General features: G+C 63.0%; 1 protein-coding gene across 1 annotated transcript in view; it reads right to left on the bottom strand.

The window, feature by feature from the left end:
* Positions 1 to 20,000, bottom strand: part of LOC140473224 (protein Daple-like) — a 72,934-nt gene that overhangs the window by 23,756 nt on the left and 29,178 nt on the right. The window contains 7 exon segments of the mRNA XM_072567588.1: positions 2,089 to 2,232; positions 5,625 to 5,902; positions 9,912 to 10,052; positions 11,582 to 11,740; positions 12,156 to 12,297; positions 17,578 to 17,696; positions 19,196 to 20,000. The exon segment at positions 19,196 to 20,000 is cut by the window's right edge and continues 230 nt beyond it. Coding sequence (XP_072423689.1) covers positions 2,089 to 2,232; positions 5,625 to 5,902; positions 9,912 to 10,052; positions 11,582 to 11,740; positions 12,156 to 12,297; positions 17,578 to 17,696; positions 19,196 to 20,000 — 1,788 coding nt within the window.

Here is a 20,000-nt window from a genome sequence, read left to right as displayed (position 1 = left end):
AGACAGAGAGAGAAACACAGAGGAGAGAGAGGGTGACAGAGAGAGAGACATAGAAGGGAGAGAGGGAGAGAGAGAGAGACAGAGACAGAGAGACAGAGACAGAGAGAGAGAGAAACAGAGAGAGAAACACAGAAGAGAGAGACACAGAGAGAGAGACACAGAAGAGAGAGGGAGACAGAGAGAGAGAGACAGAGAGAATCAGAGAGAGAGACAGGGAGAGACAGAGACAGAGAGAGAGAGAGAAAAAACAGAGACACAGAGAGAGTCAGAGAGAGAGACAGAGAGAGGGAGGCAGAGAGAGGGGATAGACAGACAGAGAGAGACAGAGAACAGAGAGAGAAGAGAGAGAGAGAGAGAGGGGGAGAGAAACAGAGAGAGAGAGAGAGAGAGAAGAGAGAGAGAGAGAGAGGGGGAGAGAAACAGAGAGAGACAGAGAGAGAGACAGTGAGACGGAGAGAGAGAGACGGGGGAGAGGTGGAGAGAGATAGAGAGTGAGAGACAGAGAGAAAGAGACAGGGGGGAGAGGGAGGGGCAGGAGAGGTAACTGAGGATGGGAGTGAGGACAGATTGGGACAGCTCTCCCCAGAGAGAAGGCTAAGGGTTTGGGGGGGAGGGGGATTGATCAAGGAGTTTGGGGGAGGGAGATTGATCGAGGGGTTTGGGGGGGAGGGGGATTGATCGAGGGGTTTGGGGGGAGGGGGATTGATCGAGGGGTTTGGGGGGGAGGGGGATTGATCAAGGGATTTGAGGGGAGGGGGATTGATCAAGGGGTTTGGGGGGAGGGGGATTGATCAAGGGGTTTGGGGGGAGGGGGATTGATCAAGGAGTTTGGGGGGGAGGGGGATTGATCGAGGGGTTTGAGGGGAGGGAGATTGATCGAGGGGTTTGGGGGGGAGGGGGATTGATCGAGGGGTTTGGAGGGGGATTGATCGAGGGGTTTGAGGGGAGGGGGATTGATCGAGGGGGTTTGAGGGGAGGGGGATTGATCGAGGGGTTTGAGGGGAGGGGGATTGGTCAGGGGGTTTGAGGGGAGGGGGGATTGGTCAGGGGGTTTGAGGGGAGGGGATTGGTCAGGGGGTTTGAGGGGAGGGGGATTGATCGAGGGGTTTGAGGGGGAGGGGGATTGATCGAGGGGTTTGAGGGGAGGGGGATTGATCGAGGGGTTTGAGGGGAGGGAGATTGATCGAGGGGTTTGAGGGGAGGGGGATTGGTCAGGGGGGTTTGAGGGGAGGGGGATTGATCGAGGGGTTTGAGGGGAGGGGGATTGATCGAGGGGTTTGAGGGGAGGGAGATTGATCGAGGGGTTTGAGGGCAGGGAGATTGATCGAGGGGTTTGGGGGGAGGGGGATTGATCGAGGGGTTTGGAGGGGGATTGATCGAGGGGTTTGTGGGGAGGGAGATTGATCGAGGGGTTTGATGGGAGGGGAATTGATCGAGGGGTTTGAGGGGAGGGGGATTGATCGAGGGGTTTGAGGGGGAGGGGGATTGATCGAGGGGTTTGAGGGGGAGGGGGATTGATCGAGGGGTTTGAGGGGAGGGGGATTGATCGAGGGGTTTGAGGGGGAGGGGGATTGATCGAGGGGTTTGGGGGGAGGGGGATTGATCGAGGGGTTTGGGGGGAGGGGGATTGATCGAGGGGTTTGAGGGGGAGGGGGATTGATCGAGGGGTTTGGGGGGGAGGGGGATTGATCGAGGGGTTTGGGGGGAGGGGGATTGATCGAGGGGTTTGGGGGGAGGGGGATTGATCGAGGGGTTTGGGGGGAGGGGGATTGATCGAGGGGTTTGGGGGGAGGGGGATTGATCGAGGGGTTTGAGGGGGAGGGGGATTGATCGAGGGGTTTGGGGGGAGGGGGATTGATCGAGGGGTTTGGGGGGAGGGGGATTGATCGAGGGGTTTGGGGGGGAGGGGGATTGATCGAGGGGTTTGGGGGGAGGGGGATTGATCGAGGGGTTTCAGCTGATGGAGTGGGGATACCAAAGGGCCTTTGCAAATGTCAAGGGGCCTGGGTGGGGTGTCCCCCCCCCCCCAAACAGGGGCTCGGAGTGAGAGGTTTGGGACTGAAGGTCACCCCACCCCCGTGCACCGACCTGACGTGCTCCTCCCTCAGTCTGTGGTAGGCATCAGTCTCCTCCCTCCGTGTCCTCTCCTCCTGCTCCAGGATCCTCTGCCGAGACTCCACAGCAGCTTCCATCTCCTCCAACCGCGCCCTCTGCTCCAGGAGCTGCCTGTACCTGCCGTCCCGGGACGGGGGGGGGGGGGGGGGGGGGGTCAGAGCTGAGCACAGGCCACCCAATCACCCAGACCCTGTCCCCACCGCACTCCGACACCGCATGGCCTCGTGTGAGCATGTGAGAGTGTGAGCACGTGAGAGTGTGAGCACGTGAGAGTGTGAGCACGTGAGAGTGTGAGCGTGTGAGAGTGTGAGCACGTGAGAGTGAGCGTGTGCGTGAGTGGGAGCATGTGAGTATGTGAGTGTGAGCGTGTGAGCACGCGTGTGAGCATGAGTGTGAGCGTGTGTGAGCATGACTGTGAATGAAAGTGTGAGAGTGTGTGAGTGTGTGACTGTGTGTGTGAGTGTGAGAGTGTGAGCGTGTGAACGTCTGAGTGTGAGTGTGAGCAAGAGTGTGAGCGAGTATGAGAGTGTGTGAGCATAAGCGTGAGTGTGAGCGTGTGAACGTGTGAGTGTGAGCATGTGAGCATGCGAGTGTGAGTGTGAGTGTGAGCGTGAATGCATGAGTGTGAGCATGAGTGTGAGAGTGTGAGCGTGTGAGCGTGAGCATGTGAGCGTGTGTGAGCATGAGTGTGAGCATGAGTGTGAGCGTAAGTGTGAGCGTAAGTGTGAGCGTAAGTGTGAGCTTATGTGTGAGTGTGAGAGTGTGAGCGATTGAGTGTGAGCGATTGAGTGTGAGTGTGTGCATCTGAGTGTGAGTGTGAGCATGAGAGTGAGCGAATGTGAGTGTGTGAGCGTGAGCGGGTAAGTGAGCGTGTGAGTGTGCGAGTGTGAGTTTCAGTGTGAGCATGTGCGGGTGAGCGTGTGAGTGTGTGAATGTGAATGTGAGAGAGTGAGCGTATGAGCAGGAGCTTGTGAGTGTGAGCTTGTGAGCGTGGGTGTGTAAGCGAGAGTGTGAGTGTGTGCACGTGAAAGTGAGTGTGTGAGCATGTGAGCGTGAGAGTGTGAAAGTTTGTGTGTGAGTTTGTGAGTGAGTGTGAGCATGTGAGTGTGAGCGTAAGCATGTGAGCCTGTGAGCGTGAGTGTGCACGTGAATGTGAGCATGTGAGTGAGTGTGAGCGTGAGTGTGAACCGGTGAGTGTGAGTGAGCCTGAGCATGAGTGTGTGAGCATGTGGTTGAGCGAGTGAGCGTGAGCATGAGTGTGAGAGAGAGTGTGAGTGTGAGTGTGAGCATGAGAGCGTGTGAGCATGTGAGCATGGCAGAGTGTGAGCATGTGAGTGTGAGCATGAGTGTGAACGAGAGTGTGAGAGTGTGTGAGAGTGTGAGCATGAGAGTGTGAATGTGAGCGTGTGAGTGTGAGCGTGTGAGTGAGTGTGTGAACGTGTGAGTGTGAGCGTGTGAGTGTGCGAGTGTGAGCATGTGAGTTTGAGTGTGTGAGTGTGTGAGTGTATGAATGTGTGAGTATGTGAGCGTGGGCGTGAGCATGTAAGCATGTGAGCAAGAGTGTGAGCATGTGAGTTGATAGTGTGAACGTGAGCCTGTGAGCATGTGAGCGTGAGCTTGTGAGTGTGAGCATGAGTGTGAGCATACGAGCGTGAGCGTGCGAGCAAGAGTGTGAGCGAGAGTGTGAGTGCGTGTGAGTGTGAGTGTGAGCGTGAGCGTGAGAGCATGAGTGTTAGTGAGTGTGAGAGTGTGATCGTGAGTGTGAATGTGAGCATGTGAATGTGAGTGTGTGAATGTGAGCGTGAGTGTAAGCATGTGAGTGAGCATGTGAACGTGTGAGTGTGAGCATGTGAACGTGTGAGTGTGAGCGTGAGTGTGAGCATGTGAACATGTGAGTGTGTGAGCGTGAGTGTGTGTGCGTGTGAGCAAGTGTGAGTGTGTGAGTGTGATAATATGAGCGTTAACGTGTGAGTGTGAGGTGTGAGCGTGAGCTTGTGAGTGTGAGCACGCGAGTGTGAGCGTGTAAGTGAGAGTGTCAGCGTGTGTGAGCGTGAGCATGTGAGCGTGAGCGTGTGAGTGTGAACATGTGATTGTGAGTGTGAACATGTGAGCGTGAACATGTGAGTGTGAGTGCGAGCGTGTGAATGTGAGCATGCGAGAGTGTGTGTGAGAGTGTGAGCGATAGTGTGAGAGTGTGTGAGTGCATGTGTGAGTGTGAGCTTGTGAGCTTGAGCGAGAATGTGTGAGCATGAGTGTGGGCATGTGAGCATGAGTGTGAGCGAGTGAGTGTTAGCGTGTGAGCAAGAGTGTGAGTGAGTGTGAGTGTGAGTGTGATAGTGTGAGCATGAGCGTGTGAGCGTGAACATGTGTGTGTGAGCTTGTGAGCGTGAGCTTGTGAGTCTGAGAATGAGTGTGAGCATGCAAGCGTGAGCGTGTGTGCGAGAGTGTGAGAGTATGTGAGTGCGTGCGTGTGAGAGTGAGCGTGTGAACGTATGAGTGTAAGCCTGTGAGTGTGCGAGTGTGAGCATGTGAACATGTGAGCGTGTGAGCAAGTCTGAGCGTGTGAGCGTCAGCGTTTGAGTGAGTGTGCATGAGATTGAGCCTGTGAGCGAGAGTGTGGGCGACAGTGTGAGTGTGAGCGTGAGCGTGAGCGTGTGAGTGAGTGTGCATGTGATTGAGCGTGAGCGTGTGAGCGAGAGTGTGAGTGTGAGCATGTGAGTGTGAGTGTGAGCGTGAGAGTGAGCGTGTGAATGTGAGAGTCTGTGAGCGTGTGTGAGCGTGAGCATGTGAACCTGTGAGTGTGAGCGTGAGATTGTGTGAGCATGTGAACGTGAGCGTGTGAGTGTGAGCGAGTGAGTGCATGTGAGTGTGAACGGGTGAGCGTGAGAGTGAGTGTGTGAATGTGTGAGTGTGTGAGTGTGAGCGTGTGTGAGCATGAGCATGTGAGCCTGAGAGTGTGCGTGTGAGCGTGTGAGTGTGTGAGCATGTGAACGTGAGCATGTGAGCGTGTGAGTGTGTGCATGTGAGCGTGAGCGTGAGTGTGAGCGTGTGTGTGTGTGAGCATGTGAATGTGAGCATGTGAGCGTGAGCGTGTGAGCGTGAGTGTGAGCGTGTGTGTGAGCATGTGAACGTGAGCGTGTGAGTGTGAGAGCATGTGAGCGTGTGAGCGTGTGAGTGTGTGAGCATGTGAACGTGAGCGTGTGAGTGTGTGCATGTGAGCGTGAGCGTGTGAGTGTGTGAGCATGTGAACGTGAGCATGTGAGCCTGTGAGTGTGCGTGTGAGCGTGTGTGTGTGTGAGCATGTGAACGTGAGCATGTGAACCTGTGAGTGTGCGTGTGAGCGTGTGAGTGTGTGAGCATGTGAACGTGAGCATGTGAGCGTGTGTGTGTGAGCATGTGAACGTGAGCGTGTGAGTGTGTGAGCGTGTGTGAGCCTGTGAGCGTGTGTGAGCCTGTGAGTGTGAGTGTGAGTGTGTTGAAACAGTCTGCCCGAGTGCACAGTGACATACCTGCTGTCCAGTTCCTTGTGTTCAGTCTCGAGGGTTTTGTAGCTGCCTTTGACTGCTCCGTGTTTGTGGGTCAGAGCGTCCAGCTCAGTCTCCTGGGCCTGGTGGAGGAGCACCAGTTTCTCATGGTCCCTGAGCACTGAGCTGAGACGACTCTGAACCTCATCACTGTCCTTCACCAGGCTCCTGTACTCACTCTGCACAGCCGACAGCTCTGACTGCAACTGGCTACTCTGGGCAATCACAGACATATTCTGGGAGACCAGGCTGCTGTTCTCAGCCTGAACAGGGAGAGAGAAGGGGGGAGAGGGACGGACGGGGGAGAGAGAGAAAGAGAGACACAGAGAGAGACAGAGAGACGAACCAGTCAACATGAGAGACCCTCCAAAGACACCCCGCTTCCCCCCCTCTGGAAATATACTGCTGTCATTACACCCAACTTCCCATACTCCCATCGTCGTAATGTCAGTGCTGCTGAGGGAGTGGGCACTGTGGGAGGGTCAGTGCTGAGGGAGCGGGCACTGTCGGAGGGTCAGTGCTGAGGGAGTGCCGCACTGTCGGAGGGTCAGTGCTGAGGGAGCGGGCATTGTCGGAGGGTCAGTGCTGAGGGAGTGGGCACTGTCGGAGGGTCAGTGCTGTGGGAGCGGGCACTGTCGGAGGGTCAGCGCTGAAGACGTGTGCACTGTCGGAGGGTCAGTGCTGAAGGAGTGGGCACTGTCGGAGGGTCAGTGTTGAGGGAGTGGGCACTGTCGGAGGGTCAGCGCTGAGGGAGTGGGCACTGTCGGAGGGTCAGCGCTGAGGAAGTGTGCACTGTCGGAGGGTCAGTGCTGAAGGAGTGGGCACTGTGGGAGGGTCAGTGCTGAAGGAGTGGGTACTGTCGGATGGTCAGTACAGAGGGAGTGGGTACTGTCGGAGGGTCAGTGCTGAGGGAGTGGGTACTGTCAGAGGGTCAGTGCTGAGGGAGTGGGCACTGTCAGAGGGTCAGTGCTGAGGGAGTGGGCACTGTCAGGAGGGTCAGTGCTGAGGGAGTGGGCACTGTCAGAGGGTCAGTGTTGAGGGAGTGGGTACTGTCGGAGGGTCAGTGCTGAGGGAGTGGGTACTGTCAGAGGGTCAGTGCTGAGGGAGTGGGCACTGTCAGAGGGTCAGTGCTGAGGGAGTGGGCACTGTCGGAGGGTCAGTGCTAAGGGAGCGCCGCACTGTTGGAGGGTCAGAGCTGAGGGAGTGGGCACTGTCGGAGGGTCAGTGCTGAGGGAGTGGGCACTGTCGGAGGGTCAGTGCTGAGGGAGTGGGCACTGTCGGAGGGTCAGTGCTGTGGGAGCGGGCACTGTCGGAGGGTCAGTGCTAGGTAAGAGGGCACTGTCGGAGGGTCAGTGCTGAGGGAGTGGGCACTGTCGGAGGGTCAGCGCTGAGGAAGTGGGCACTGTCGGAGAGTCAGCGCTGAGGAAATGGGCACTGTCGGAGAGTCAGTGCTGAAGGAGTGGGCACTGTCGGAGGGTCAGTGCTGAAGGAGTGGGCACTGTCGGATGGTCAGTGCTGAGGGAGTGGGCACTGTCAGAGGGTCAGTGCTGAGGGTGCGCCGCACTGTCAGAGGGTCAGCGCTGAGGGAGTGGGCACTGTCGGAGGGTCAGTGCTGAGGGATCGGGCACTGTCGGAGGGTCAGCGCTGAGGGATCGGGCACTGTCGGAGGGTCAGCGCTGAGGGAGCGGGCACTGTCGGAGGGTCAGTGCTGAGGGATCGGGCACTGTCGGAGGGTCAGTGCTGAGGGAGCGGGCACTGTCGGAGGGTCAGTGCTGAGGGAGCGGGCACTGTCGGAGGGTCAGTGCTGAGGGAGCGGGCACTGTCGGAGGGTCAGTGCTGAGGGAGTGGGCACTGTCGGAAGGTCAGTGCTGAGGGAGTGGGCACTGTCGGAGGGTCAGTGCTGAGGGAGTGGGCACTGTCGGAGGGTCAGTGCTGAGGGAATGGGCACTGTCGGAGGGTCAGTACTGAGGGAGTGGGCACTGTCAGAGGGTCAGTGCTGAGGGAGTGGGCACTGTCGGAAGGTCAGTGCTGAGGGAGTGGGCACTGTCGGAGGGTCAGTGCTGAGGGAGTGGGCACTGTCGGAGGGTCAGTGCTGAGGGAATGGGCACTGTCGGAGGGTCAGTACTGAGGGAGTGGGCACTGTCGGAGGGTCAGTGCTGTGGGAGCGGGCACTGTCGGAGGGTCAGCGCTGAAGACGTGTGCACTGTCGGAGGGTCAGTGCTGAAGGAGTGGGCACTGTCGGAGGGTCAGTGTTGAGGGAGTGGGCACTGTCGGAGGGTCAGCGCTGAGGGAGTGGGCACTGTCGGAGGGTCAGCGCTGAGGAAGTGTGCACTGTCGGAGGGTCAGTGCTGAAGGAGTGGGCACTGTGGGAGGGTCAGTGCTGAAGGAGTGGGTACTGTCGGATGGTCAGTGCTGAGGGAGTGGGCACTGTCGGAGGGTCAGTGCTGAGGGAATGGGCACTGTCGGAGGGTCAGTGCTGAGGGAATGGGCACTGTCGGAGGGTCAGTACTGAGGGAGTGGGCACTGTCAGAGGGTCAGTGCTGAGGGAGTGGGCACTGTCGGAAGGTCAGTGCTGAGGGAGTGGGCACTGTCGGAGGGTCAGTGCTGAGGGAGTGGGCACTGTCGGAGGGTCAGTGCTGAGGGAATGGGCACTGTCGGAGGGTCAGTACTGAGGGAGTGGGCACTGTCGGAGGGTCAGTGCTGTGGGAGCGGGCACTGTCGGAGGGTCAGCGCTGAAGACGTGTGCACTGTCGGAGGGTCAGTGCTGAAGGAGTGGGCACTGTCGGAGGGTCAGTGTTGAGGGAGTGGGCACTGTCGGAGGGTCAGCGCTGAGGGAGTGGGCACTGTCGGAGGGTCAGCGCTGAGGAAGTGTGCACTGTCGGAGGGTCAGTGCTGAAGGAGTGGGCACTGTGGGAGGGTCAGTGCTGAAGGAGTGGGTACTGTCGGATGGTCAGTACAGAGGGAGTGGGTACTGTCGGAGGGTCAGTGCTGAGGGAGTGGGTACTGTCAGAGGGTCAGTGCTGAGGGAGTGGGCACTGTCAGAGGGTCAGTGCTGAGGGAGTGGGCACTGTCAGGAGGGTCAGTGCTGAGGGAGTGGGCACTGTCAGGAGGGTCAGTGCTGAGGGAGTGGGCACTGTCAGAGGGTCAGTGTTGAGGGAGTGGGTACTGTCGGAGGGTCAGTGCTGAGGGAGTGGGTACTGTCAGAGGGTCAGTGCTGAGGGAGTGGGCACTGTCAGAGGGTCAGTGCTGAGGGAGTGGGCACTGTCGGAGGGTCAGTGCTAAGGGAGCGCCGCACTGTTGGAGGGTCAGAGCTGAGGGAGTGGGCACTGTCGGAGGGTCAGTGCTGAGGGAGTGGGCACTGTCGGAGGGTCAGTGCTGAGGGAGTGGGCACTGTCGGAGGGTCAGTGCTGTGGGAGCGGGCACTGTCGGAGGGTCAGTGCTAGGTAAGAGGGCACTGTCGGAGGGTCAGTGCTGAGGGAGTGGGCACTGTCGGAGGGTCAGCGCTGAGGGAGTGGGTACTGTCGGAGGGTCAGTGCTGAAGGAGTGGGCACTGTCGGAGGGTCAGTGCTGAAGGAGTGGGCACTGTCGGATGGTCAGTGCTGAGGGAGTGGGCACTGTCAGAGGGTCAGTGCTGAGGGTGCGCCGCACTGTCAGAGGGTCAGCGCTGAGGGAGTGGGCACTGTCGGAGGGTCAGTGCTGAGGGAGTGGGCACTGTCGGAAGGTCAGTGCTGAGGGAGTGGGCACTGTCGGAGGGTCAGTGCTGAGGGAGTGGGCACTGTCGGAGGGTCAGTGCTGAGGGAATGGGCACTGTCGGAGGGTCAGTACTGAGGGAGTGGGCACTGTCGGAGGGTCAGTGCTGAGGGAGTGGGCACTGATGGATGTGTTGTCTTTCTATCTTTTGAGTGGGGGAGTTGGTGGAGTAAAGGAAGTTGCCGCGGGTTTGTTGCGGGGGGGGGGGGGGGGCGGGTGTTTAGGATTCCTCATCCCTGATTGGAGAAAAAGGGGAGGGTGGGTCATGGGAGGGGGGTGTCGCTGTAGAGCTCCCCCTGGGGTCCTGAGGCCAATCCTGATCCCCTCAACTAACAAGAGCCACTAATAGACGTGTGGGGTCTTGCTGTGCAATGGTCGCCGCCTGGGTCTCCCGAGTGGGCAGCGCCAAGGGGCTCGGTGGGCTCTGAGGGGCGTGGGGTGGATCTAGGCGCTACGTAAATGCAGAGCGCGGGGGGGGTTGCGGGGCAGGGCGCGCGATGGGGGTGAGCTGGGCGCTCTCACCTGCAGCCGGCTGTTCTGCTCCTGGAGGGACACGGTGTGTTTCTGCAGGACCAGGATCTGTGCCTGGAGACTGCCATTCGCCGATTCCTGCTGGCCCAAGGCCACCGTCAGGGCCTGCTTCTCTGCCAGCAGGGTGGCGTTCTGCGGGGTGAACGGCGAGAGACTCCGGGTCAGCGAGGGGGTGGGGGGTGGGCACTTGCCGCGGACGGTCTGCGTTACCCTCCCCCCCACCCCCCCACCCCCCCACCCCACACACACCCCCCCCCCTGACACAGAGACATGGCCGTCCCTCCCTCTGGGATCTCTCACCAATCCCCCACCGTCTGTGTCCCTCTGCTCCCTCACCCAAACCACGTTGACCGTGAAATCATTCACTGACACCAAACCCAGCCACAGGGACTGGCCTCGTCAGGATTCCACACTCGGTCTGTCTCTCAGCTCAGGGTGAAAGAACACTCACTGCACCCAAAACATTCACCCTCACTCTCTCCAAGTCTCTCTCCTCTTTTTCTCTGTCTGTCTCTTTCTTTCTCACTCTATTTCTCTCTCTCCATATGTATTGCTCTCACTCTCTCTTTTTTCTCTCTGTCTTTCTCTCTTTCACTCTTGCTCTCTCTTTCTCTCTCTCTCCCCGACTCTCTCTCTCTCTCTCTCTCTCTCTCTCTCCCTGACACACTCTCTCTCCCTGACACCCTCTCTCTCTCCCCGACTTTCTCTCTCTCTCCCCGACACTCTTTCTCTCTCTCCCCGACTCTCTCTCTCTCTCTCCCTGACACTCTATCTCTCCCCCTCCTGACTCTCTCTCTCTATCCCCCTGACTCACTCTCCCCCCTGACTCTCTCTCCCCCCCCCACCGACTCTCTCTCTCTCTCTCTCTTTCCCTGGCTCTCTCTCTCTCTCTCCCCCTCCTGACTCTCTCTCTCTATCCCCCTGACTCACTCTCCCCCCTGACTCTCTCTCCCCCCACCGACTCTCTCTCTCTCTCTTTCTCCCCACTGACTCTCTCTCCCCCCTGGCTCTCTCTCTCTCTCTCTCCCCCCGACTCTCTCTCCCCCCCTGACTCTCTCTCTTCCCCCCCACTCTCTCTCTCTATCCCCCGACTCTCTCTCTCTCCCTGACTCTTTCTCTCTATCCCCCTGGCTCTCTCTCCCCCCTGACTCTCTCTCTCTCTCTCCTCCCCCCCCCCCCACCCCCCCCCCCCCCCCACCCGGCTCTCTCTCTCTCTCTCTCTCCCTCTCCCTCTCCCCCCTGACTCTCTCTCTCTATCCCCCTGACTCTCTCTCTCTCCCTGACTCTCTCTCACTGACACTCTTTCAAACACTCTCTCTCTCTGACTCTTTCTCTTTTCCTGACTTTTTCTGCTCTTCTTCCCCTCCCTCTCTCTTTTTGTCTCTCTCTCCCTCTCTCCTTCTCCCTGCCTCTTTCTCTCTCCAAAACCTGCCAAGTGCTTCCAGAACTTTCTGTTCTTGGTTAAGGACGCAGTCACCACTTTCTTACCATCATGGGGATGTACAGCACTGAAACGGACCCTTCGGCCCAACTCGTGCATACCGACCCGATAGCCTAACCTAATCTGGTCCCATCTGCCAGAGTGGGAGGCCCATAGCCTAATTCCTGACCATCGGCCCTTGCCCTGCCTCAGGTCTTTGGGGCTGGTGGATAGGCCTTACCTTCCTCTCCACCTCAATCAGACGGTCGCTGCTCACTTCCCTCAGAGATTCCCGGCGTTCCGACTTGGCCTCAGACGGCGCCTCACCCTCCATCGTCATGGCAACTGTCCTGCCCGGTGACTCTTCCCTCTGCTCTGGCTCTTCCAGCTCCCGCTTTAACTGGGCAAGAGAGGGGGAGACCACGGGTAACGGCACTGACAAAGGGGCATTCCGAGGGTGGGGGCTGGCGGGGTTTGGGACCGTGGAGCGGATTCAAGCAACAGTCCCAACGCGACCATTGACAGGCTGGCTGGGAAGCCTGGGCTGTAGGCCGAGAAACCCTTAGATCGAGAGGGACTGGGTCGGGAAGCCTGGGCTGTGGGCCGAGAAACCCTTAGATCGAGAGGGACTAGGCCAGAAAGCCGATGGACAGAGTTGGGCACAGGTCTCCTAGTGGCAAAGGGAGTGTGACTGGGTGAAGGGCTTGACGGGTGGGGAGGGTCAAAGGGGAGGAAGTGAAAGAGGTGAGGGAACATTAGGGGGTCACCCACACGGTCCTTGCCTTCAGGGAGAGCTCCCGATACTGCCCACTCACCTCCTGGAGCTGGTCACTGAGCTCCTGGTTCCGCCTCCCAGCATCCTCCAGTTGGCTCCTCAGGTTGGCGATGTGAGTCTCCCGGATCGTCAGAGTGTCCTTAAAAACGGAGTCCAACCTCTCCTCCAACAACCGAAAACTACTGAAGTAGGGGGCGGGGGATGGGGAGAGAGATGGAGAGAGAGATGTCATTCATGGGTGGATCCCAAACGGAGCTCGGATGTGGTAAAGGATTGGGAGGGTCTGAGAAGGAGGTGAGGGCTCGAGAATGGGAGGGTGGAGTGGGGTTGTCTCTCATTTAGATGTCCTCCCAATCCCCTCTGGGCCTCTCCCCTACCCCTCCATAAGGTCTCCTTTCCACCCTGATAGTGTCTGTCAATATGTGAGAGCGAGGGGCCCAGGGAGTGAGGGGCCCAGGGAGTGAGGGGCCCAGTCCCCAGGGAGTGAGGGGCCCAGGGAGTGAGGGGCCTAGGGAGTGAGGGGCCCAGGGAGTGAGGGACCCAGGGAGTGAGGGGCCCAGTCCCCAGGGAGTGAGGGGCCTAGTCCCCGGGGAGTGAGGGGCCTAGGGAGTGAGGGGCCCAGTCCCCAGGGAGTGAGGGACCCAGGGAGTGAGGGGCCCAGTCCCCAGGGAGTGAGGGGCCTAGTCCCCGGGGAGTGAGGGGCCTAGTCCCCGGGGAGTGAGGGGCCCAGTCCCCGGGGAGTGAGGGGCCCAGTCCCCGGGGAGTGAGGGGCCCAGTCCCCAGGGAATGAGGGCCTAGTCCCCGGGGAGTGAGGGCCCAGTTCCCGGGGAGTGAGGGGCCCAGTCCCCGGGGAGTGAGGGGCCCAGTCCCCGGGGAGTGAGGGGCCCAGTCCCCAGGGAGTGAGGGCCTAGTCCCCGGGGAGTGAGGGCCCAGTTCCCGGGGAGTGAGGGGCCCAGTCCCCAGGGAGTGAGGGCCTAGTCCCCAGGGAGTGAGGGCCCAGTCCCCGGGGAGTGAGGGGCCTAGTCCCCGGGGAGTGAGGGGCCCAGTCCCCGGGGAGTGAGGGGCCCAGTCCCCGGGGCGTGAGGGGCCTAGTCCCCGGGGAGTGAGGGGCCCAGGGTGTGAGGGGCCCAGTCCCCGGGGAGTGAGGGGCCCAGGGTGTGAGGGGCCCAGTCCCCGGGGAGTGAGGGGCCCAGTCCCCGGGGAGTGAGGGGCCCAGTCCCCGGGGAGTGAGGGGCCCAGTCCCCGGGGAGTGAGGGGCCCAGTCCCCAGGGAGTGAGGGGCCCAGTCCCCGGGGAGTGAGGGCCCAGTCCCCGGGGAGTGAGGGGCCCAGGGTGTGAGGGGCCTAGTCCCCGGGGAGTGAGGGGCCCAGGGTGTGAGGGGCCGAGTCCCCGGGGAGTGAGGGGCCTAGTCCCCGGGGAGTGAGGGGCCCAGTCCCCGGGGAGTGAGGGCCCAGTCCCCGGGGAGTGAGGGGCCTAGTCCCCGGGGAGTGAGGGGCCTAGTCCCCGGGGAGTGAGGGCCCAGTCCCCGGGGAGTGAGGGGCCCAGTCCCCGGGGAGTGAGGGGCCCAGTCCCCGGGGAGTGAGGGGCCCAGGGAGTGAGGGGCCTAGTCCCCGGGGAGTGAGGGGCCTAGTCCCCGGGGAGTGAGGGGCCCAGTCCCCGGGGAGTGAGGGGCCCAGTCCCCGGGGAGTGAGGGGCCCAGTCCCCGGGGAGTGAGGGGCCCAGTCCCCGGGGAGTGAGGGGCCCAGTCCCCGGGGAGTGAGGGGCCCAGTCCCCGGGGAGTGAGGGGCCCAGTCCCCGGGGAGTGAGGGGCCCAGTCCCCGGGGAGTGAGGGGCCCAGTCCCCGGGGAGTGAGGGGCCCAGTCCCCGGGGAGTGAGGGGCCCAGTCCCCGGGGAGTGAGGGGCCCAGTCCCCGGGGAGTGAGGGGCCCAGTCCCCGGGGAGTGAGGGGCCCAGTCCCCGGGGAGTGAGGGGCCCAGTCCCCGGGGAGTGAGGGGCCCAGTCCCCGGGGAGTGAGGGGCCCAGTCCCCGGGGAGTGAGGGGCCCAGTCCCCGGGGAGTGTGGGGCCCAGTCCCCGGGGAGTGAGGGGCCCAGTCCCCGGGGAGTGAGGGGCCCAGTCCCCGGGGAGTGAGGGGCCCAGTCCCCGGGGAGTGAGGGGCCCAGTCCCCGGGGAGTGAGGGGCCCAGTCCCCGGGGAGTGAGGGGCCCAGTCCCCGGGGAGTGAGGGGCCCAGTCCCCGGGGAGTGAGGGGCCCAGTCCCCGGGGAGTGAGGGGCCCAGTCCCCGGGGAGTGAGGGGCCCAGTCCCCGGGGAGTGAGGGGCCCAGTCCCCGGGGAGTGAGGGGCCTAGTCCCCAGGGAGTGAGGGGCCCAGTCCCCGGGGAGTGAGGGCCCAGTCCCCGGGGAGTGAGGGGCCTAGCCCCCGGGGAGTGAGGGGCCCAGGGAGTGAGGGGCCTAGTCCCCGGGGAGTGAGGGGCCTAGTCCCCGGGGAGTGAGGGGCCTAGTCCCCGGGGAGTGAGGGGCCTAGTCCCCGGGGAGTGAGGGGCCTAGTCCCCGGGGAGTGAGGGGCCTAGTCCCCGGGGAGTGAGGGGCCTAGTCCCCAGGGAGTGAGGGGCCCAGTCCCCAGGGAGTGAGGGCCCAGTCCTCGGGGAGTGAGGGGCCTAGTCCCCGGGGAGTGAGGGGCCTAGTCCCCAGGGAGTGAGGGGCCTAGCCCCCGGGGAGTGAGGGGCCCAGGGAGTGAGGGGCCTAGTCCCCGGGGAGTGAGGGGCCTAGTCCCCGGGGAGTGAGGGGCCTAGTCCCCGGGGAGTGAGGGGCCTAGTCCCCAGGGAGTGAGGGGCCTAGTCCCCGGGGAGTGAGGGGCCTAGTCCCCGGGGAGTGAGGGGCCTAGTCCCCGGGGAGTGAGGGGCCTAGTCCCCAGGGAGTGAGGGCCTAGTCCCCGGGGAGTGAGGGGCCTAGTCCCCAGGGAGTGAGGGCCCAGTCCCCAGGGAATGAGGGGCCCAGTCCCCAGGGAGTGAGGGGCCCAGTCCCCAGGGAGTGAGGGGCCTAGTCCCCGGGGAGTGAGGGGCCGAGTCCCCAGGGAGTGAGGGGCCCATCCCCAGGGAGTGAGGGGCCCAGTCCCCAGGGAGGGAGGGGCCTAGTCCCCAGGGAGTGAGGGGCCTAGTCCCCAGGGAGTGAGGGGCCTAGTCCCCAGGGAGTGAGGGGCCCAGTCCCCGGGGAGTGAGGGGCCCAGTCCCCGGGGAGTGAGGGGCCTAGTCCCCGGGGAGTGAGGGGCCCAGTCCCCAGGGAGTGAGGGCCCTGTCCCCGGGGAGTGAGGGGCCTAGTCCCCGGGGAGTGAGGGGCCTAGTCCCCGGGGAGTGAGGGGCCCAGGGAGTGAGGGGCCTAGTCCCCGGGGAGTGAGGGGCCCAGGGAGTGAGGGGCCTAGTCCCCGGGGAGTGAGGGGCCCAGTCCCCGGGGAGTGAGGGGCCCAGTCCCCAGGGAGTGAGGGGCCCAGTCCCCAGGGAGTGAGGGCTCAGTCCCCAGGGAGTGAGGGGCCTAGTCCCCGGGGAGTGAGGGCCCAGTCCCCAGGGAGTGAGGGGCCCAGTCCCCGGGGAGTGAGGGGCCCAGTCCCCGGGGAGTGAGGGGCCCAGTCCCCGGGGAGTGAGGGGCCTAGTCCCCAGGGAGTGAGGGGCCTAGCCCCCGGGGAGTGAGGGGCCCAGGGAGTGAGGGGCCTAGTCCCCGGGGAGTGAGGGGCCTAGTCCCCGGGGAGTGAGGGGCCTAGTCCCCGGGGAGTGAGGGGCCTAGTCCCCGGGGAGTGAGGGGCCTAGTCCCCGGGGAGTGAGGGGCCTAGTCCCCGGGGAGTGAGGGGCCTAGTCCCCAGGGAGTGAGGGCCTAGTCCCCGGGGAGTGAGGGGCCTAGTCCCCAGGGAGTGAGGGCCCAGTCCCCAGGGAGTGAGGGGCCCAGTCCCCAGGGAGTGAGGGGCCCAGTCCCCAGGGAGTGAGGGGCCTAGTCCCCGGGGAGTGAGGGGCCGAGTCCCCAGGGAGTGAGGGGCCCATCCCCAGGGAGTGAGGGGCCCAGTCCCCAGGGAGGGAGGGGCCTAGTCCCCAGGGAGTGAGGGGCCTAGTCCCCAGGGAGTGAGGGGCCCAGTCCCCGGGGAGTGAGGGGCCCAGTCCCCGGGGAGTGAGGGGCCTAGTCCCCGGGGAGTGAGGGGCCCAGTCCCCAGGGAGTGAGGGCCCTGTCCCCGGGGAGTGAGGGGCCTAGTCCCCGGGGAGTGAGGGGCCTAGTCCCCGGGGAGTGAGGGGCCCAGGGAGTGAGGGGCCTAGTCCCCGGGGAGTGAGGGGCCCAGGGAGTGAGGGGCCTAGTCCCCGGGGAGTGAGGGGCCCAGTCCCCGGGGAGTGAGGGGCCCAGTCCCCAGGGAGTGAGGGGCCCAGTCCCCAGGGAGTGAGGGGCCCAGTCCCCAGGGAGTGAGTGCCCAGTCCCCAGGGAGTGAGGGGCCCAGTCCCCGGGGAGTGAGGGGCCTAGTCCCCAGGGAGTGAGGGCTCAGTCCCCAGGGAGTGAGGGGCCTAGTCCCCGGGGAGTGAGGGCCCAGTCCCCAGGGAGTGAGGGGCCCAGTCCCCGGGGAGTGAGGGGCCCAGTCCCCGGGGAGTGAGGGGCCCAGTCCCCGGGGAGTGAGGGGCCCAGTCCCCGGGGAGTGAGGGGCCCAGTCCCCGGGGAGTGAGGGGCCCAGTCCCCGGGGAGTGAGGGGCCCAGTCCCCGGGGAGTGAGGGGCCCAGTCCCCGGGGAGTGAGGGGCCCAGTCCCCGGGGAGTGAGGGGCCCAGTCCCCGGGGAGTGAGGGGCCCAGTCCCCGGGGAGTGAGGGGCCCAGTCCCCGGGGAGTGAGGGGCCCAGTCCCCGGGGAGTGAGGGGCCCAGTCCCCGGGGAGTGAGGGGCCCAGTCCCCGGGGAGTGAGGGGCCTAGTCCCCAGGGAGTGAGTGGCCTAGTCCCCAGGGAGTGAGGGGCCTAGTCCCCAGGGAGTGAGGGCCTAGTCCCCAGGGAGTGAGGGGCCTAGTCCCCGGGGAGTGAGGGGCCCAGTCCCCGGGGAGTGAGGGGCCCAGTCCCCAGGGAGTGAGAGGCCCAGTCCCCGGGGAGTGAGGGGCCTAATCCCCAGGGAGTGAGGGGCCTAATCCCCAGGGAGTGAGGGCCTAGTCCCCAGGGAATGAGGGGCCCAGTCCCCGGGGAGTGAGGGGCCTAGTCCCCAGGGAGTGAGGGGCCTAGTCCCCGGGGAGTGAGGGCCCAGTCCCCAGGGAGTGAGGGGCCCAGTCCCCGGGGAGTGAGGGGCCCAGTCCCCAGGGAGTGAGGGGCCTAGTTCCCAGGGAGTGAGGGGCCTAGTCCCCAGGGAGTGAGGGGCCTAGTCCCCAGGGAGTGAGGGGCCTAGTCCCCAGGGAGTGAGGGGCCCAGTCTCCAGCGATTGAGGGGCCTAGTCCCCAGGGAGTGAGCCTGGGACAGCGGGTACCTACCTCTCCTCGCCTGCAGGCAGCACTTGGCCCTGTTCGATGCCCATCCGTTCTAGTTTGTGACTCAGACTGTCCAGTTGGTTACTGAGCCCCTGGGCCCTCAGTTTCTCACTCATCAGGTCCTGTGGCGATAAGGTCAAAGGTCAGTGGGGTGTGGGAAGGCGGGGGAGGGGCGTGGGAGGACAGAAACAGGCCACTCAGCCCCTTTGTGGCCTGCTGCCCCATTCCACACGACCATGGCTGATGCTGTTCCTCAACACCGTTTTTCCCACACAGTCCCTCACTATCTTTAATGTTTAAAAGCCTCTCGGTCTCATCTTGGATGTTCTCAGTGACTGAGCCTCCACTGTTTCCCGGAGGGGGGTGGGGGTGGGGGGGAGGATTCTAAAGGTCCCCCTACCCTCCCAGTGAAGAAATACCGTCACATCTCAGTCCCAAAATGGCCGACCCTTTAATGTGGCATGTGTGTGTGGGTGCAAGTGTATGAGCGAGTGTGTGTGTGAGAGAGAGTTTATAAGTGAGTGTGTGTGAGCGTGTGTTGTGCACACGTGCGTGCGTCTGTATTAAAGAGTGTGTCTGAGTGAGTGTGTGTGTGTGTGTATGAGCGTGTGTGCGTGAGTGTGAATAAGTGTGTGTGTGTGTGTGTTCCCTGTTGAGTCCAGACCTAACTCCCCAGCCAATGAGGGAACACCTCCTCCCTGCATCCCCCCCCTTCTCGTTTGCCTAAACTCCGGAGATTACGGTGCTGGTCTCCTCAGCAGGACAGTCCCACCTACCCCAGGGATCAGGCAGTGACTCCCCCTCCACGGTGAGTAGACCCTTCCTCGGGTACTCTGGTGAGAGGGGGGAGGATGGTGATGGGGAGCTCCCCTTGGGGCCTACTCCCAAAGGCCTGGCCCAAGAGGGTATCGTCAGGCCTGGGCAGGCAGGCTGTCAGGAACTCACCATGGCCTACCATATCGCTCACCTGTCTGTCCTTGGAGACACCTTTTAGAGAGACAGAGAGAGGGATTGGGCACCATGAGCAGGGGTGAGAATCCCCCTCTAACTCCTGCAGTAACCATTCCTGTCCCTGCTCTACCCGTGTCTCCGAATCGGCCACAACGTGGAAACCCCAGGAACCAATCCGTGCTCAAAGATTGTTTCGGATGCTCCTGGCGTTGAAGTCGACGCACTTCAAACCAACTTCTAACTTGCCGGTGCCCTCTTGCGGCCACATTTCTGACCTCACTTCTCTCAACCTTCTGTACACTGGAAATACAACTGAGGGTCCCAACCCCCTGTTGGATTTATTTAAACCCTCCCGAAGATCCTGAGCAAACGGGCTCAGACATGGTTTGAATTATTGACAACAGGCGATTTGGTGGGGGTCGTGTATTTGAAACGAAAACACTGAGGATAACGAGGAGCCCCATCTGGTTCACGTACGCCCCTCTAATGGGGTGGAAATCTGCTCCCCCCCCCACCGTCTTACCCAATACAGGCCTACACGTGACTTCTGACCCGCAGCGACGCGATTCTCGAGGGTCACATCGCGCCAAAGAGGCCGTTGGGCCCCTCAAGTATGGGATGGCCCCAGTGAAACGTCTGCGAGGGGGAGGGGATGGTGAAGGAGACTGACCTCACGAAGGCCAGAGGCTTCTCCCTTGCTGACGGCAAGCTGCTGCAGGAGCTGGGAGTTCTCGGCCTGGGCCTCCGCCAGGCTGTCGCGGTCCTCCTGGGCCCGGCTGATCTCCTGCAGCAGGCGTCGGTTTTCGAGCTCCAGCCCAGCCGCCCGCTGGCTCTGCTCCTCCAGGGAGGTGTCGCGGCTCTGCGCGTGCTGCCTGAGGCGCCGCTTCTCCTTGGCCAGCTGCCTCCTCTCCCCCTCGGCCTGCTCCAACTCCTGCTCCAGGGCCTGTCGGGCCTGCTCCAACAGGCCGCACGCCGCCCGCTGCTCCTCCAGCTCCCGCTGCCGCCTCTGGGCCTCCGCCTCTGACTCCTCGGCCTCCTTCTCCAGCTCCGAGAGGCGCCCCCTGGTGCCCTCCAGGCTCCGGCGGAGCTGCTGAAGCTCCGACTGGGCGGCCCGGTAGGCCGAAGCCTGCTCCTGACCCCTGGCGAGGGCCCCCTCCAGCCGGGCCGCCTCCCTGCGCAGCCGGTCCCTCTCCCTCCCCAGCTCCCGATTCTCCGTCTCGGCCCGCTCCAGCGCCGCCCCCTCCGCCTCCCTTAGCCTCAGGCTCTCCTCCTCGCAACGGGCCCTCTCCTGCTCTGAGGCCTCGAGCCTCGCGGTGACCGTCTCTAGGCTCTGGCGGAGCCTCCCGTTCTCGGCCTGCAGTCCTGAGGCCTTCTCCTCCAGCGCCGGGAGCCTCCCCAGGCTGCTTTCCAGCTCCGTAGCCCGCCCTCGGAGCTCCTCGTTCAGCAGGCGAATGCGGCCTAGCTCCCGGGACAGA

Source organism: Chiloscyllium punctatum, unplaced genomic scaffold (assembly GCF_047496795.1).
Source record: "Chiloscyllium punctatum isolate Juve2018m unplaced genomic scaffold, sChiPun1.3 scaffold_555, whole genome shotgun sequence".
NCBI classification, from domain to species: Eukaryota; Metazoa; Chordata; class Chondrichthyes; order Orectolobiformes; family Hemiscylliidae; genus Chiloscyllium; species Chiloscyllium punctatum.
The sequence above is the reverse complement of the archived record's forward strand: the minus strand, read 5'-3'. Positions and strand labels throughout refer to the sequence as shown.